Source organism: Anomaloglossus baeobatrachus, chromosome 3, assembly GCF_048569485.1.
Source record: "Anomaloglossus baeobatrachus isolate aAnoBae1 chromosome 3, aAnoBae1.hap1, whole genome shotgun sequence".
Classification (NCBI taxonomy): Eukaryota; Metazoa; Chordata; class Amphibia; order Anura; family Aromobatidae; genus Anomaloglossus; species Anomaloglossus baeobatrachus.
Window position 1 is genome coordinate 483,393,934 of NC_134355.1, and position 18,002 is coordinate 483,411,935.

Consider the following 18,002-nt stretch of genomic DNA (forward strand, 5'->3'; position numbering starts at 1 on the left):
CAGGCCCGCCACCCGCAGCTGAGGTCTGCTTGCACGAACGGACCTCAGTTGCAAGGACACACGCATGACACTCGGCTCTGCTGTACTGCCAGCACGAGCCGAGTGTCATGCAACTGGATCGCAGTAGTGCCCGTGTGGCCCCAGCCTAATAAGGAGTTATTGGCAGCCCATAGCTGCCAATAAGTCCTAGATTAATCATGTCAGGCGTCTCCCCGAGACACCCTCCATGATCTGTAAATTACAGTAAATAAAAACACACACACCCGAAAAATCCTTTATTAGAAATAAAAAAACACAAACACATTCCCTCATTACCAATTTATTAACCCCGACAAAGCCCTCCATGTCCGGTGTAATCCAGGATGGTCCAGCGTCGCTTCCAGCTCTGCTGCATGGAGGTGACCTCCACACAGCAACTGAAGAGTGCCGCGCGATCAGCTGAGCTGTCACTGAGGTTACCCACGGCCACCGCTGAATCCAGCGGTGGCCGCGAGTAACCTCAGTGACTGCTCAGCTGATCGCGCTACTGCGTGGAGCTGACAGGAGCGTGGAGGACGGGACTTTCAGCGGTGGCAGTGAAAGGGGTCCATCATCTCCCCTGTGCGAGGACAGCGGTACTTCGGGGAACACGTGGAGGACGGGACTATCAGCGGCGGCAGCGAGAGGGGGATGGACATTGGCAGCTGAAAACATTGATTTTTCCCTCTCGCTGCCTCCGCCGCTGATTGTCCCGTCCTCCACGTGTTCCCCGAAGTACCACTGTCTGTCCCCAGCATGCACGCACAGGGGAGATGATGTGGAGGACGGGACAATCAGCGGCGGCGGCAGCGAGAGGGAAAAATCAATGTTTTCAGCTGCCAATGTCCATCCCCCTCTCGCTGCCGCCGCCGCCGCTGATAGTCCCGTCCTCCACATCATCTCCCCTGTGCGTGCATGCTGGGGACAACTGTACTTCGGGGAACACGTGGAGGACGGGACTATCAGCAGCGGCGGAGGCGGCAGCCAGAGGGGGATGGACATTGGCAGCTGAAAACATTGATTTTTCCCTCTCGCTGCCGCCGACGCTGATAGTCCCCGTCCTCCACATCATCTTCCCTGGGGACAGCGGTACTTCGGGGAACACATGGAGGACGGGACCACTTGCCTGACCTCACTTCCTGACAAATCACCTGCGTTTTTGGTACCAAAAACGCAGGTAAAAGGCAGGTAAAATGCACCACTTTTGATTAGCATGCATTTTTCCTGCGTTTTTGATGGCCTCATTGATTTCAATGGGTGACAAATCTTGACAAAAACGCAGGAAGAATGAACATGCTGCATTTTTTTTGTCACAAACTTTTGACAAAAAAAACGCTGACAAAAACTGCAATGTGCGCATGACTAATCTGACTTCTCATAGACTTTGCTGGGAAGTCAGATGTCAGAAAGTTCTGCTGACAAAACTGCAGCCAAAAAAGCAGCAAATAAAAGCAGCGTGCGCATGTAGCCTTAGGCTATGTGGCCACAGGACTCTATCTGCGGATTTTTCTGCATCGAAATCCGCAACTTTCCCCCGGAATCCGCACCTTTTCATAGGTGCGGATTTTGTGCGGATTTGACGCGGATTTTGCGATTTTCTTTTAATTCAATTGAATAGGCAAAATCCACACGAAAATCCACAACAATAAGGCTGTGTGTCCACGGGAGAATGTAGCTGCGGATTTTTCTGCATCAAAAATCATCGTCGTCAGTATGCAGAAATCGCGGCCCCGGTGGCTGCGATCGCCGTTTGCATTGCCAATAGCAAATACCTTAGATTCGGGGAGGAGGGAACCTCACGAGGGGTGGTGTCTCCTCCCCGGACCTACGGAGGCTGTGATTGGCTGTTAGGCGTTCGTCAGCCAATCACAGCCACTGTAATGTTACAGCCATTGAAAATGGCTGTAACATTGAAATCCAGCCCTGATCAGTGCAGCTGTAGCACCGATCATTGGCTGGAGCTGGGTGACCTGTGTTTCACCCACCCCCAGCTCTGATTGGAGAGACCAGCCTTGTGACCGATCTGTCCAATCACTGTGAATCTGGGGCCGGAGACCGCCCCTCACCTTCACTCCAGCGTTTGTGGGTGGAAGGAAGCCGAGAGCGATCGGTAAATTATAGCGCCCCCTTTCACAGGCCGCCGCCACTGCCCCCCCCCACCCCATTACTACAGGATGGGAACATTACTATAGAATAGGGACAAGGTGGGCACATTACTAAAAGATGGGGACATTACAAGGATGGGCATAATACTATTGGATGGGGACATTAGAATAGGGACAAGGCTGGGGTCATTACTATAGGATGGGGACAAGGTGGGCACATTACTATAGGATGGGGAACATTACTAAAAGATGTTGGCCAAAATTTCTACATAGTGATAATTGTAACACTATTCGTTACAAGAAAGGGATAAAATGTAAAAAAAAAAAAAAAAAAAAAAAAAACACAAAGGCATGACTATTTTTTTTTTTTTTTTTTTTTATTTAACCAAAGAATGTGCACATTTGTTATAATAAACAAGTGAAAAATGTTGAAAATCAGTGATCCAAAAGGTGTGTAAAAAAAAATATGGTACCAATAAAAATGTCACTTTGTCCCGCAAAGAATGCGGCCCCCCAAATTATTTTTTTCCTCTGTGCGGCCCATACACCCAGCCGAGTTTGAGACCCCTGGTTTAGATGGTCCATAGATGACAGGGGATTCTTCTTTTGTGCCCAACGATAATCTTTGAATTGGAACCTATTTCCTGAAATATGGAAATATCTTCTACCACTGTTTTCTCAATAGAAGACTCACACAGCTCATACGTTTTGTCCACATTTTCTCTGCACAGAGCACACGCGCACAGATTTTTGGTTTCCACCTCTCCCAGAACTGCTAAATGCAAAAATGACATTTTTGTGTACTCACCGTAAAAAGTCTTCCTTGGAGCCTTTCATTGGGGGACACAGACATTGGGTTATATGGTGTCTCCAGGGAGGCGTGACACTAGATCTGCAAAAGTGTTAGCTCCTCCTCCCACAGCATATAACCCCAGCTAGGCAGCAAACTAGCTCAGTTTGGTGTAAAAGCAGTAGGAGAAGGACTACCAAAACCACAAGGGCGGGGAGCTGTGTCCCCCAATGAAAGACTCCAAGGAAGACATTTTACGGTGAGTACACAAAAATGTCCTTTCCTTTCTCGCCTTTTCATTGGGGGACACAGACAGTGGGACGTCCCAAAGCAGTCCCTGGGTGGGAACTGAACTATTAACAGTGTAGAACATCAGCCTAAGAGCTGACTAACAACTGCAACTGCAGTGAACACATATCAACACTGTCAACAAATAGAGCAGTGGCCACTTATAAAGGGCCACTGCCGCCTGAAGGACTTGTCTTCCAAGAGCAGCATCCGCGGAGGCATGCGTATGCACTCTGTAGAATTTTGTAAACGTGTGCACACTGGACCAGGTAGCGGTACCTTGCAAAGTTGGGCTGCCGAAGCCTGATGGCGGATAGCCCAGGAGGCACCCACTGCTCGTGTAGAGTGGGCCTGCACAGATTGAGGGGGAACGACACCTCGTGCTTTGTAAGTGTCACAGATGGCAGTCCTGATCCATCGAGAAATCGTGCATTTGGAAGCCCGGTCGCCCTTTTTGTGTCCTTCTGAGAGGACGAAAAGGGCATAGAGTGTGAAGGGCTCTCTCAAAAGGAGTGGACCGGGGCCGGGCAGAATGACGGCAACACAATGTCCTCGTTCAGGTAGAAAGAAGATACGACCTTCGGAAGGAAGGCGGGGGAAGGCCGAAGGACCACCTTATGATGGAATATCAGGTAAGGTGAGCGACAGGACAGAGCTGCCAGTTCGGACACTCGCCTGATAGAGGTAATAGCGACTAAAAAGGCAACTTTCCAAGACAGCCGTTGAAGAAAGATTTCTCTCAAGGGTTCGAAAGGAGGAAGCTGAAGAGCTCCGAGAACCAAATTCAGATCCCAGGGATCTAATGGGTGACGATAAGGGGGGACCAAATGCGCCACCCCTTGAAGAAAGGTACGGACCTGAGGGCGAGAAGCCAGCTGCTTCTGGGAAAAAAAAAAAATTGACAAGGCAGAAACTTGTCCTGTAAGGGATTGAAAAGGTAAGGGGCGACCGATTATGACGGTCACACCAGGACAGATAGGTCTTCCAGGTCCTGTGATAAATGCTGGCGGAGGAAGGCTTGCGAGCATTAAGCATGGTATGAACTACCCTGGAAGAAAGACGTGATTTGGCTAGAATCAAGGATTCAAGCGCCACGCCGTCAAATGCAGCTGTGCTGTATTCTGGTGGAATATTGGACCTTGCGACAGAAGATCCGGGCGGTCGGGAAGACGCCAGGGAGTGTCGCCGAGAAGGTGGAGGAGCTCTGGAAACCAGGCTCTTCTGGGCCAGTCCGGGGCCACGAGGATCACCGGGATTCCCTCCGCTTTGATTTTCTTGATTACTCTCGGAATGAGAGGGAACGGAAGTAAAACATATGGCAGGCGAAACTGCGACCACGGGAGGTCTAGAGCGCCGGAGCAGAGCGCTAGCGGGTCTCTCGACCGGGATACGAAGAGATGTACTTTGGCGCTTAGCCGAGACGCCATGAGGTCCACATCTGGGAGCCCCCAACGAAGAGTGATCTGATGGAACACCTCGTCGTGGAGGGACCATTCCCCTGCCGCTAGACCTTGCCTGCTGAGAAAGTCTGCGGCCCAGTTGTCTATCCCCGGAATATGGACAGCTGAAATAATGGGAATGTACATCTCTGCCCAAAGAGGAATCCTTCTTTCATCGCTGCCCTGCTGCAAGTTCCTCCCCGACGGTTGACGTAAGCCACAGCCGTGGCATTGTCTGACTGGATCCGAACCGGGAGGCCCAGAAGAAAGGGTTGAAAGGTCTGAAGGGCCAGAAATATGGCCCTGATCTCCAGAACGTTGATATGAAGGGATCGCTCAAAGTGAGACCAGCGTCAGTGAGCAGTGTGGTGGAGAAACACCGCCCCCACCCAGCCTAACAGGCTGGCATCTGTCGTGACTACGTGCCAGTGGACAGGGCGGAAGGACTTCCCCCTGAGATAGGGATGAGACCCGAGTCCACCAGACGGGGGAGCTGAGCGCAGTCCGAGATAAGCGGACTGACCGGTCTAGAGAGGCTGGATTCTTGTCCCAAGAGGACAGAAGATCCAGTTGTAGAGGGCGCAAATGGAATTGGGCAAACCACACGGCTTCCATGACTGCTACCATCTTGCCAAACACTCTCATCCCACTCCGGAGGGATGTGTAACGGCGGGAGCGGGGGGGATTGGGCGGCCCGGATCAGGGAAGACCTCTTGTCTTCTGGAAGAAAAACCCCGGGCCTGAACCGTGTCTATCAGCATACCTAAAAAGGTGATGCGCTGATAAGGAATGAGGGATGAGGGATGACTTGTTGAAGTTGAGAAGCCACCCTAGCCTTGAGAGCGTGTCTGGGCACATTTGCACGCTTTCTGAGCAAACTTGAAGAGAGCTCCCTTTGATAAGTAGGTCGTCCAAATAGGAAACGACCAGGACGCCTCTGGAGTGTAAAATGGACATGACTGCTGCCATGACCTTTGTGAAGACCCGAGGCGCAGTAGCCAGTCCAAAAGGGAAGGGCCCTGAATTGGAAATGACGGTGTCCTACGGCAAAACGAAGGAACCGTTGATGCGATACACATATGGGAATATGTAAATAAGCATCTTGAATGTCTATGGAAACTAGGAATTCTCCCGGTTCCATAGCAGCTAGTACTGCTCTCAATGACGCCATTCGGAAGGTCCGAATCCGTACGGACCGGTTTAGCCTTTTGAGGTCCAGGATAGGACGGCCAGAGCCATCTTTTTTGGGGACGACAAAGAGGTTTGAATAGGAACCTTTGCCGCGCTGTTCCAGGGGCACTGGAATGATAACGTTTGCTTTTTGCACAGAGGCTATGGCCTGACATAAGGCCTGGCTTTGCGTTGTGGACTTTGGAAGCCGAGAACGCAGAAACCTGTTGGCCGGTAGGGAATGGAAATCGATCTTGTAACCTGAGGTGATGATTTCTCGAACCCAAGCATCGTGAGTATTGTCTAGCCAGATATCCCGAAAAAGCAGAAGCCGCCCTCCAACAGGAGTCGGCTCTGGGGGGTACCCGGCGTCATGCTGAAGGGGCCTTCGCGGGGCGAGCTCCCTTAAGTTTAGATTGCCTGGAGTGGGAACGCCAGGAAAAGTCCCTTGAGGGACTGGATCCCCGATCTGAGTGTTGCGACGACCCCTGTGATGGTTTTTGGGGGGCGGGCCGAAAGGACTGCCTGCGCCAAGAAGACTTTTTAAAATGTTTGGATACAGGCCGCTTTTGTGGTAGAATGGTACTTTTACCATCCGTCATCTCAGATATAAGCTTGTCCAGGGATTCTCCAAACAGACGAAGACCCTGGAAGGGGAGTGTGGACAGGGACTTCTTGGAGGCACTGTCCGCGTTCCATATCTTTAGCCACAGGACTCTGGGCAAAAACAGCGTTGGCTGCCGTTAGGGCTGACAAACTAGATGCATCTAAGGAGCCGTGAAGCAAGTAATTAGAGGCTAGAGAGAACAAATCAAGCATCTCAAGAGCCTCTGAAGGAATATTGCAAGAGCGAAGCAACTTGCGCAAGTTCCTACTCCACACACTCATAGCTCTCACCACCCATGTCAAGGCAAACGGGGCGCAGAGAGGAGCCTGAAGCCTGGAAAATAGATTTGACCGCAGCATCAACTGCGCGGTCGGACGAGTCCTTCAGAGACGCGGTGTCTGAGACAGACATAACCGTGTGTTTAGCCAGCCTGGATACTGGCGGATCCACAACGGGGGGTACTGACCAGAGCTTAACCAGTTCCGATGGAAAGGGTTAAGCGAATGAAGGAGGATTTTTTATTAAACCTCCTATCAGGGTGATCCCACCGTTTAGATATGATTTGATGAAAAAAAAAAAAAAAAAAAAAAAAAAAAAAAAAAAAAAATCGGGTCCTGGGCAAAGGACTTAGGAGGCTCCTTGGCCTGCTTGATTGCCGACTGAGACGTTGGGTCCGAAGGCTGATCAGAAATCGACAGAGTGATTGACAGCCGAAATTGTGTCTTCCATATGTCTAGACTCAGAAGGGACATCTGAACCAGAGTCAGAGTCTCGGGAATCGTGACTACTAAAGGTCACGGAACCCGAGTCAGACTGATCATCGTCCGAGTCGGACGAGACAACGGTCGCAATGGCGCCTTTTGGAGACAGCCTTTTTACGTACTGGAATGAGACACCAGACGAAGGCGGGCTCCCCTGGGGGAGCTGAGCAGGGGGGGGGCGGGCTATGAGAGCCTGTGGAAGGCTGGGATATATGAGCGGCCAGGTCATCTAACCTCTTTAGACATTAGAAGAGCCCAGGCAGGAGTAAAGTCATCAGACTGGGGTACTGCCTGGATAGTGGCCGCAGCCAAATCCACAGACTGCACGACCTCCTGGTCCGGCAGCGGAGGCTGTTGTGACACGGTAGTAGGGGCATCGCAGCCCCGGCATAGTGGATAGCTTCGGCCATTAGAAAACGAGCGTCCACAGGTGGTACAAACATAGTACAGGTCCGTAGAGGACGCCTGGGAAGCTTTATCACCCTTGCGGTTACGCATGTCAGCAACAGTTCCACAATAAGTACAGTGAGCCTCTAGCAGTATTATAAAGGGACTGCTGTGGGTGAGGAGCTGCTAGCAGTATTATAAATGACTGCTATGCAGAGCCGGTGTATACCGAGTAAAGTAGCACACCCTGTCAAACAGTCGGTATATACAGTTAGGTCCAGAAATATTTGGACAGTGACACAATTTTCGCGAGTTGGGCTCTGCATGCCACCACATTGGATTTGAAATGAAACCTCTACAACAGAATTCAAGTGCAGATTGTAATGTTTAATTTGAAGGTTTGAACAAAAATATCTGATAGAAATTGTAGGAATTGTACACATTTCTTTACAAACACTCCACATTTTAGGAGGTCAAAAGTAATTGGACAAATAAACCAAACCCAAACAAAATTTTTATTTTCAATATTTTGTTGCGAATCCTTTGGAGGCAATCACTGCCTTAAGTCTGGAACCCATGGACATCTGCTGTTATGTCATCAATAAACACAAGTGACCCAGTGCCATTGAAAGCCATGCATGCCCATGCCATCACGTTGCCTCCACCATGTTTTACAGAGGATGTGGTGTGCCTTGGATCATGTGCCGTTCCCTTTCTTCTCCAAACTTTTTTCTTCCCATCATTCTGGTACAGGTTGATCTTTGTCTCATCTGTCCATAGAATACTTTTCCAGAACTGAGCTGGCTTCATGAGGTGTTTTTCAGCAAATTTAACTCTGGCCTGTCTATTTTTGGAATTGATGAATGGTTTGCATCTAGAGGTGAACCCTTTGTATTTACTTTCATGGAGTCTTCTCTTTACTCTTGACTTAGAGACAGATACACCTACTTCACTGAGAGTGTTCTGGACTTCAGTTGATGTTGTGAACGGGTTCTTCTTCACCAAAGAAAGTATGCGGCGATCATCCACCACTGTTGTCATCCGTGGACGCCCAGGCCTTTTTGAGCTCCCAAGCTCACCAGTCAATTCCTTTTTTCTCAGAATGTACCCGACTGTTGATTTTGCTACTCCAAGCATGTCTGCTATCTCTCTGATGGATTTTTTCTTTTTTTTCAGCCTCAGGATGTTCTGCTTCACCTCAATTGAGAGTTCCTTAGACCGCATGTTGTCTGGTCACAGCAACAGCTTCCAAATGCAAAACCACACACCTGTAATCAACCCCAGACCTTTTAACTACTTCATTGATTACAGGTTAACGAGGGAGACGCCTTCAGAGTTAATTGCAGCCCTTAGAGTCCCTTATCCAATTACTTTTGGTCCCTTGAAAAAGAGGAGGCTATGCATTACAGAGCTATGATTCCTAAACCCTTTCTCCGATTTGGATGTGAAAACTCTCATATTGTAGCTGGGAGTGTGCACTTTCAGCCCATATTATATATATATATAAAATTGTATTTCTGAACATGTTTTTGTAAACAGCTAAAATAACAAAACTTGTGTCACTGTCCAAATATTTCTGGACCTAACTGTACCTGCAGACACAGTCAGTATATACCACTAAAATCTGATATACACCGCCAGCCAGCAGACACACACCGCTAGAAAGACAGCGATATACCACTGAGCAGAGCGGTATATAGTGCTGCAGAATCGCAGAGTCAAGGAGGCGATCTCACCAGTGTCTGCTCCCCACATGTAATGGCGTCCAGTGTTCTCTGGCAGCATGGAGGGGAGAGACGGCCCACTTGAGGGAGCAGCTTCTAGAGCAGTGAGAATGGAGGCCGACGCCGGGAGCTAAATTAATGATGCTTCCCCAGGATCACGGCCTGCATCACCCCACCGGCGCCTTTTCAGGCGGCGGTTTGGATGCAGGGGACAGATTACTCGTCGTCTCCCTACCTGCTCCTGGCTCCGTCTGAAGACGCGTCGGTCCTGGGATGCGGGGATCTCGGGGACGCATCTTCGGCTCAAGGCTGAAGCAGGTCCTCGGCTCTGCTAGCCCTCTGGAGCTACCTTGGTGTGAGGTGCTTCCAGGGAGCCTGGAGGGGTACGCAGACCCGACCACTTGGGCGCGAGGGAAGACTGACGGCTTGTGCACGCCAGGTTTCCTCTGCCCGTACACAGGGGAAACGGGGGTGGCAAGGCACCCTGGTATTGCCCCCATCAAAAATAGAATGAATGAAGAAAAGAAAAACAAAATAAAAAAGTAAAAATAAGCTGGCCTGAGGCACCTCTGGTGGAGCTCAGTCCAGACATGTCAGCCTCCCTGCTGACACTAGGAAAAACTGGGCTAGTTTCCGGCCTAGCTAGGGTATATGCTGTGGGGGGAGGAGCTAACACTTTTGCAAATCTAGTGTCAAGCCTCCCTGGAGACATCATAATACCCACAGTCTGTGTCCCCCAATGAAAAGGCGTGAAAGGAATCTAAAATCATTCACTGACAGCTGCACACAGAAATGTAAGTGATATATCGTTGAACTCAGGGTGTCTGCCTATATCATTCCACACAGATTGCCCTTTAAGTGAACCTGTGTATAATTTCTCAGTAGATCTACATTCTGTGAAAGCCTCAGGTTTGAGAACAATAGGGAACAAACTGCATCTTGAAAACCAGAAAATACAAAAGGCAGGTCAGGGATAAAGTTGTGTTGAAGAGTAAAGTAGGGTTAGGTTATATATATATATATATATATATATATATATATATATATATATATATATATATATATATATATATATATATATATATATATATATATATATATATATATATATATATATATATATATATATATATATATATATATATATATATATATATATATAAAAAATAAATAAATAAATATATAAATAATAATAATAATAATAACAATAATAATAATAACAATAATAATAACAATAATAATAATAATAATAATAATAATAATAATAATAATAATAATAATAATAATAAGATATGCCCAAGATCTGAACATCTCACGGAGCAGTGTTCAATCCATCATCCAAAAACTGAATAGGATGGCACAACTGCAGATCTACCAAAACATGGCTGTCCTCCTAATCAGACATCCCAAGTAAGGAGAGCACTAACTAGAGCCAAGAGACCCATGGTCGGTCTGAAGGAGCTGCAGCGATCCACAGCTCATGTTGGAAAACTGCCCATAGGACAATTATTTGTATACTCCACAAATTTGATTTTTATGGAATAGTGAGAAAAAGAGAAAGCCATAAGAAGTCCCATTTGGAGATTGCAAAATTTAATGTAGAGGACACAGCCAACATGTGGAAGAGAGTGCTCTGGTCAGATGAGACCTTTTTCAGCTAAAAGAAAAAGCGCTGTGTGTGGTGTAAGGCTATGTGCTCACACTGCGTTTTTTGGGTGCAGGTTTGGTTTCAAAACTGAATGAATTTCCTTCCCCAGCAAAGTCTATGAGATTTTATTTTGGCTGTCCGCACAGTGCAGTTTTTTTTTGGCTGTGTCTTTGTGAGGACCACAAAAATGCAGCATGTCAATTCTTTTTAAATTGTTTCACTGCGTTTTTCACCCATTGAATGCACTGGACAAAAACGCCGCAAAATAACGCATCAAAACGCATGCGTTATTTTTATGTGTTTTTCTTGTGGGTGCATTTTTTTGGGGCCAAAAACGCTGCATCTTTGTGGTCAGAAAAAAACCGCAGCGTGCGCACATAGGCTATAACAATGCAGGTCACTCTGAAAACAACATCCCTACAGTCAAACATGGTGGTGGCAGCATCATGCTGTGGGGATACATTTCTTCATCAAAAGGCAGGGAAGCTGGTGAGTGGATGAAAAAATTGAACTAAATACCAGGCAATCCTGGAGAAAAACCTGTTAGAGGCAGCAAAAGACTTCAGACTGGGGCATAGAATCAGCTTCAAGTAGGACAACGACCCTAAACTATACTGCAACAGTTACAATGGAATGGTCAGACAATATTCTTGTGTGCGAGTGGCCCAGTCAAAGTCCCCATCCAAATCCCATTGAGAATTTTTGGCAAGACAATATTGCGGTTCACAGACATTCTCCATTCCATGTCACTAAGCTAGAGCGACCGTATTTTTCGCTTTATAAGACGCACCGGATTATAAGACGCACCCCAAATTTAGACATAAAAAAGGTAAAAAAAAGAAAAATGGGGTCCGTTTTATACTTCGGTGTTCTCTTACCTTAGGGTGGCTGCAGTGATGGTGAAGCGGGGTCACAGGAGGCACAGGTTGTGCTGTCAGGCGCGGCGGGTCAGTGGCAGCGGGTCCGTGGTGGCAGGAGCCGCGGGGTCCGTGGTGGCGGCAGCAGCGGCGGCGGGTGAGTCGTGCAGCAGGCCGCTGCAGTGAGTGTCCCAGTGTCCGCGGTCCCGGTTCAAATGATGGCTCAGTGGTGGCAGCGGCGGTGACGGCTCAGTGGTGGCAGCGGCGGTGACGGCTCAGTGGTGGCAGCGGCGGTGACGGCTCAGTGGTGGCAGCGGCGGTGACGGCTCAGTGGTGGCAGCGGCGGTGACGGCTCAGTGGTGGCAGCGGCGGTGACGGCTCAGTGGTGGCAGCGGCGGTGACGGCTCAGTGGTGGCAGCGGCGGTGACGGCTCAGTGGTGGCAGCGGCGGTGACGGCTCAGTGGTGGCAGCGGCGGTGACGGCTCAGTGGTGGCAGCGGCGGTGACGGCTCAGTGGTGGCAGCGGCGGTGACGGCTCAGTGGTGGCAGCGGCGGTGACGGCTCAGTGGTGGCAGCGGCGGTGACGGCTCAGTGGTGGCAGCGGCGGTGACGGCTCAGTGGTGGAGCAGACCGATGCCGTGTTTTCCCAGTGTGTCCGCGGTTCCGATTCAAGTGATGTCGCCAGGAGCGGCGCATGCGCACATGGAGCTCTCATCCAAGGGCTCCAGCTGCGCATGCGCCCGCTCCCGGCGCAATCATTTGAAAGTGGGACCGCAGACAAACTGGGTAACTTGCTACACAGCCGCCCGCCCCGCACGCACAGAGTGGCAGCCAGCAGGCTGCGCGCCCACCCTGTATGCAAGTGGCCGGGTACCTGTGCTTGCGTGCGGGCGGCAGCCAGGAGCACACAGCGCCCGGCCGCACACAGCCACGGGTACCTGGCCGCACACAGCGCCCGGCCGCCGGCCGCACTCAGCCACGGGTACCCGGCCGCACACAGCGCCCGGCCGCACACAGCCACGGGTACCCGGCTGCCACTGCACGCAAGCACAGGTACCCGGCCGCTTGCACGCAGCCACAGGCACCCGGCCGCCCGATCACCGCACAGGCAAGACCCCCAGGTACCGCTATATTCCGATAAGACGCACCCCCCATTTGCCTCCCAAATTTTTGGGAGGAAAAGTGCGTCTTATAAAGCGAAAAATACGGTATTTTGCAAAGAAGAATGTGCAAATATGTTATACCCCAAAATACTTGCCGCAGTAATTGCAGCAAAAGGTGGTCCCACATAGTATTGACTCATTGGGGCTGAATACAAATGCATTTAATAATTTTCAGATATATACCGTATATATTTTTTTCCCCATATAATATTTTCTATATAGTTCACAGGGTCTGAAAACTTTTTCAAGGCATTGTAAGCCGATTCTTCAAGATCAACTGCTTGCAGATTCCTGTGCATTATATAATTTATTATTACACATGTTGCTGCCTTTTGACAGTACTTTATTATAGTCATCTTTGTCAAGTGATATAGGTAATCACTTTTAAATCCTAAACAATGCTATCCTAAAGTGAAAATAAAAAAAAGATTTTAGAAAAATAAAAACAAATATAAGAGCTATAAAAATAACATAATAAATATCAGGCAGCCACCACATACATGAAGAGCTTTTAATAATGCTATTTCCCCCAGCACCCTGACCTAGGACCATTCTGGTATCAATTTACAGGCTAAAAACATAGCAAAACCTACAACCCAACAGTCTTGCCGCCATCACATACCTGAATTCCTGTATGTTTTGGCTAAGTGCATTTTCCTGAGATATCAAGTGTCCCATAATACTAAGGTGAAATTATCACAAAGCGAAGGTAACACAGAATCAACCCAGTGTGTAGCTATCATATATACTGCATAGAAAAGTAAGAATACACTAAAGAACACTGGCCAAGTGTAGCACCCCACAGACACGCATAATGCCATTATTAGGTCAAATCACTCAGCAGCATGAGTAGTCTCAGAAAGCACAACACGTTATCTTAGGCTGCTTTCACACATCCGGTTTTTGCTGAGCGGCACAATACAGCGCTCTGCAGAAAAAAAATGCAACCTTTTTTTTGCCGCCAGTTGAGTTTTTTCCCGCATAGACTTGCATTAGCGCCGTATTGTGCCGCATGGCCTTGAGTTGCGTCCGGGTTTTTGCCGGATGCGGCATATTTAGCCCATGCGGGGGCCAGATGGAACGTTTCCTGGCACGGCGAAAAAAAAAAACGCATTGCGCTGGATCCAGTGCGATGAGGCGCGATTTACAATGCAAGCCAATGCACGCCGGGGATGCGGCGTCCTGCGGCAAAAAAAAATGCATCTGGCCGCCAGATGCATTTTTTTACGCTGCGCATGCTCAGTAGCAAGCCGCATCTGTCAAAAAACGGACGGGCCGCATGGAAAAAAAACTTATGCAACGGATCCATTTTTTTCGCCGCATCCGTTGCATAGGTTTTTGAGCCGGATTGAGCCGCACTGCAAAAACCGGATGCGTGAAAGCAGCCTAAGGGTACTGCTTTATGCTTCTTATCCAACAATGGAAGGACAATTTTTACTATTTGCAGCACAAAAGATGAAGTGCAGTATAAAGCCAGGCTTGTAGATAACTAGCAAATATCAAATATTACTGAGATACAGCATAAGAGGGTATGTATATTGTTGTACTTTACCATCTACATCTGCGGAGCCTGAAAAGAGATTTTCTTTTGAAGTCTCTGTGATTTTGGAGTCAAAAACAGAAGTGTCGGCGAGCAGACTCCTGCCGCCGGCAGGCACTAGGACACTGTTGTCAGTCATGATGGCGTATCAATCAGCAGCCTGTGAAGGAAGAGACAGGAATAAACAGGGCAATTCAAGAGAATTCAAAATTTGTATTTATTACCCTTCAGAGTCCCCTTTCTACTTTCTAATAACAGTCTTGCGTTTCCAGACTGCACCATAAGATCCTGTCATACCTCACAGTAAGGACATGAATGTACAGGCAGTTTCACGCTGATGAAATCTAAACCTTGATTGCAGAGACGCAGCATTGAAATCATATGCAAATGAGTCACAAGTGCTTTCGACTGGGACATAGCATTTGCTGCTCTCCTCCCCTCCCTCCCCATTTTCTGTTTCACCACCTGCCTCCTGCGTGTTATACAGTAGGTCGCTCATCTGAGTGACTTGTTGCCTATTTTGATCAAGATATCTCCCAAGCAACAACAGTACCTAAAAGGTGGCACATGCACAGCTTGGTCCTCACATTGACGATCTACGTATGCACAGACCAAGGCACTGACTGCGCTAGAGAGATCTTGGTCAGGGAAAGCAAATAAAAACAATAGTGACCCATCAGTCAGATACAGGAGGTGGACGGCAGCCGTCAGGGAGGGCAGGAGAGCTGTAGTGTAAGGTCCCACCAAGCATTACATAGTTACGGTACTTAGATTGAAAAAAAAAAAAAGACCTAGGTCCATCTAGATCACCCTTCCTCCACCAAGTATACATTTTGTCCCAAAGTCACTTATAACCATTGGATTGCATAGGATTTAAACGATGGATTTCTCAGACACTGCAGAACAGATTTCTGGAATTAAGGCATGGATGTAAACAGCATGACATCCTCTGTACTTACATGCCATTAGTTTGAGATATGAAACCCTCATGACAGGTTCCCTTAAATTCACATCGGTCACTACATCATACTATAGAGACTAATCCAATATAAAAACGTTATGACGTCCTCCCCACCCACCCCTCCTCCAGTCATCATTGAGGTCCTACACACTGTTTGGACAACCAGGACCCTGAGGCATTAGGCTATGTCCGCACACTGAGTTCTTGATTTGACAAAAAAAAAAAAAAAAACACGAGGTGAAAACGCATACATTTTCAATGCGTTTGACAGCATGTTTTTTTAAAGGAGAAAAAAAATATGATAGGATAATTGATAGTTCGCTAGAATAGATTGAGAGAAAAAATAGGATAGAAAGAACAATAGAATAGATATTAAGAAAGAACAGGTAGAATCGATAGAAAGAAAAACAGAATAGCTCAATAGCTTGGACAGCTGTGGTTTTTTTTTTTTACTTTTTTTGTAAAAAAAAAAAAATGACTTGGGGTCGCCCCCATTTTTCATATGCAAAAAAGGTCCGTGGAGCCTCCTGTTAGAAGTCTCAACACAGAAAATAGCCAGATATCCCTCCGGGAAGTACCCAGCCAAGGAGTGGCTCTTTTTAAAGGAGACCACCATAACAATGCCTAGTAAACCAGCAAGACAAAGAAAAAAAAAAAAAAATCTCATATCCAGCACAGGAACAGCATTTTCATTTTCTGTGTCAAACGAAGTGTTTACATTTGTCAAGAGTCTGCCAGAGGGTGCAATTTTTTTGTCAAACCAGAACACAGAGTGCAGACATAGCCTAAAGGGCACCAACCAGCAGGCTTTTCATATCTAAAGTAAAGCCAGTGCTATACTGGGGCTAGGATGCTGAATGTAAGCACAGGTTTTCTTCTGAGATTGGATGTTTTATTTCAGAGATATGTGCAAGTAAAGTTCCAGCAATGCCCTGCTATTTGATTGACAGGTGGAACAGGAGCAGGAATATGTGGGTCAGGTCTGGCTATCTATTCCTGCACCTGTCGCAGTCATATGCGTGAATTCCTGTGAAGGCAGACAAACAAGGGCGGGAATAGATTGCAAGATCTGACCCCCATATTCCCGCCCCGGTTGCACCTGTCAAACTGCAGTGCATTTCTGTAACTTGAACATATTTCTGAAATAAAACAGCCAATCTCTGAACAAAAGGTAGGCTTATATTCAGCATCATATCGCCAGTATGTCACTGGCTTTACTTTACCTATGGAAATCCTGCTGGTTGGTTCTCTTTAAGGGAGGAATTACTGGATTGTTTCAGCTTTCCTTAAATATAACGTTGGTGAATTAAGAGCCTGGTAATGGGGTCCTAGATCACAGCCCCTATCGATCATGCAGTATGTATATACTTTACAAGCAGCTGTGCTACCACTTTATAAATTGCAACCTCACCTAAGTGTATGACCAGCCTGTTTTGCCTTTAGGCTATGTGCGCACGAGAAAAGTGATTTTTCCTCAAGAAAATTTCTTGAAACGTCTGGGAGTTGAAGATTACCGCACCTGCGGTAAAAAACCGTGGCAAAACCGCGGGAAAAACGCATGCAATTTTGCCGCAGGTTGGTCCCTGCGGTTTTTTTTTATGCTGAACTACAATAAATAATATAGATAATAGATAGATAGACAGATAATGGATAGAGTGAAAGATGGATAGATGAATAGATAGATAAATAGATAGATAAATAGATGAGAAAGACATATATAATGTCCCACCCCCCTGCATATTCTAAGCTGGGACCCTTTAGTGACTTTCATGTGGCACTAAAGGGTGCCTAGCCTTGTATTTAGCCAAAAAAAAAATAAAAAAAAAAATTACGTGAGGTCCCCCCCATCTTTTGTAGCCAGCTAGGGTAAAGCAGACGGCTGTAAAAGGAGGTGTCTATGCTCTACCAAATAATGTACAACCAGCCAAGCAATGGTATAAATATGTGGCGACAATTAAAATTTAACTTTTAATAATAATCATTAAAAAAAAAAAAAAGTTACCACACAACACATAAGGTTGTAAAACCAACCAATAATCGGAGAGCAAGTATAGTATATAGCTCTCACCATCACAACACGGACAAACTGACAGTAAGGAATTCCTCACCGTACAACAATAGGGTGACTCAATTCAAATATTTGCAACACCATGTGTGCGCCAAAATTATCCGTCACATACCCAGCAGTGGAAAGTCATCAAATTCATAAGTTGATAACACTGTGGCAAAAAAGTAGAAACTGTTCCAATACGGGAGGGGGCAAAAAAGGTAGCCACACAATACTCCCCAAATGGCAACAATCTGACCTTATATGTTCAATGACCTCCCAAAGGAGTTTCTACTTTTTCGCCACCATGTTATTAACTTATGAATTTGATGACTTTACACTGCTGGGTATGTGACGGATAATTTTGGCGCACACATGGTGTTGCAAATATTTGAATTGAGTCACCCTATTGTTGTACGGTGAGGAATTCCTTACTGTCAGTTTGTCAGTGTTGTGATAGTGAGAGCTATATACTATACTTGCTCTCCGATTATTGGT

At 47.3% G+C, this 18,002-nt stretch overlaps 1 protein-coding gene across 2 annotated transcripts in view; it reads right to left on the bottom strand.

Annotated features, from left to right (window-relative positions):
* Positions 1-18,002, bottom strand: part of ECT2 (epithelial cell transforming 2) — a 303,927-nt gene that overhangs the window by 252,318 nt on the left and 33,607 nt on the right. For both annotated transcript variants that reach the window (XM_075338550.1, XM_075338549.1), the window contains exon 2: positions 14,509-14,656. In XM_075338550.1, the coding sequence (XP_075194665.1) occupies positions 14,509-14,635 (127 nt within the window). In that variant the 5' untranslated portion in view covers positions 14,636-14,656. The remainder of the gene's footprint in view (positions 1-14,508; positions 14,657-18,002) is intronic.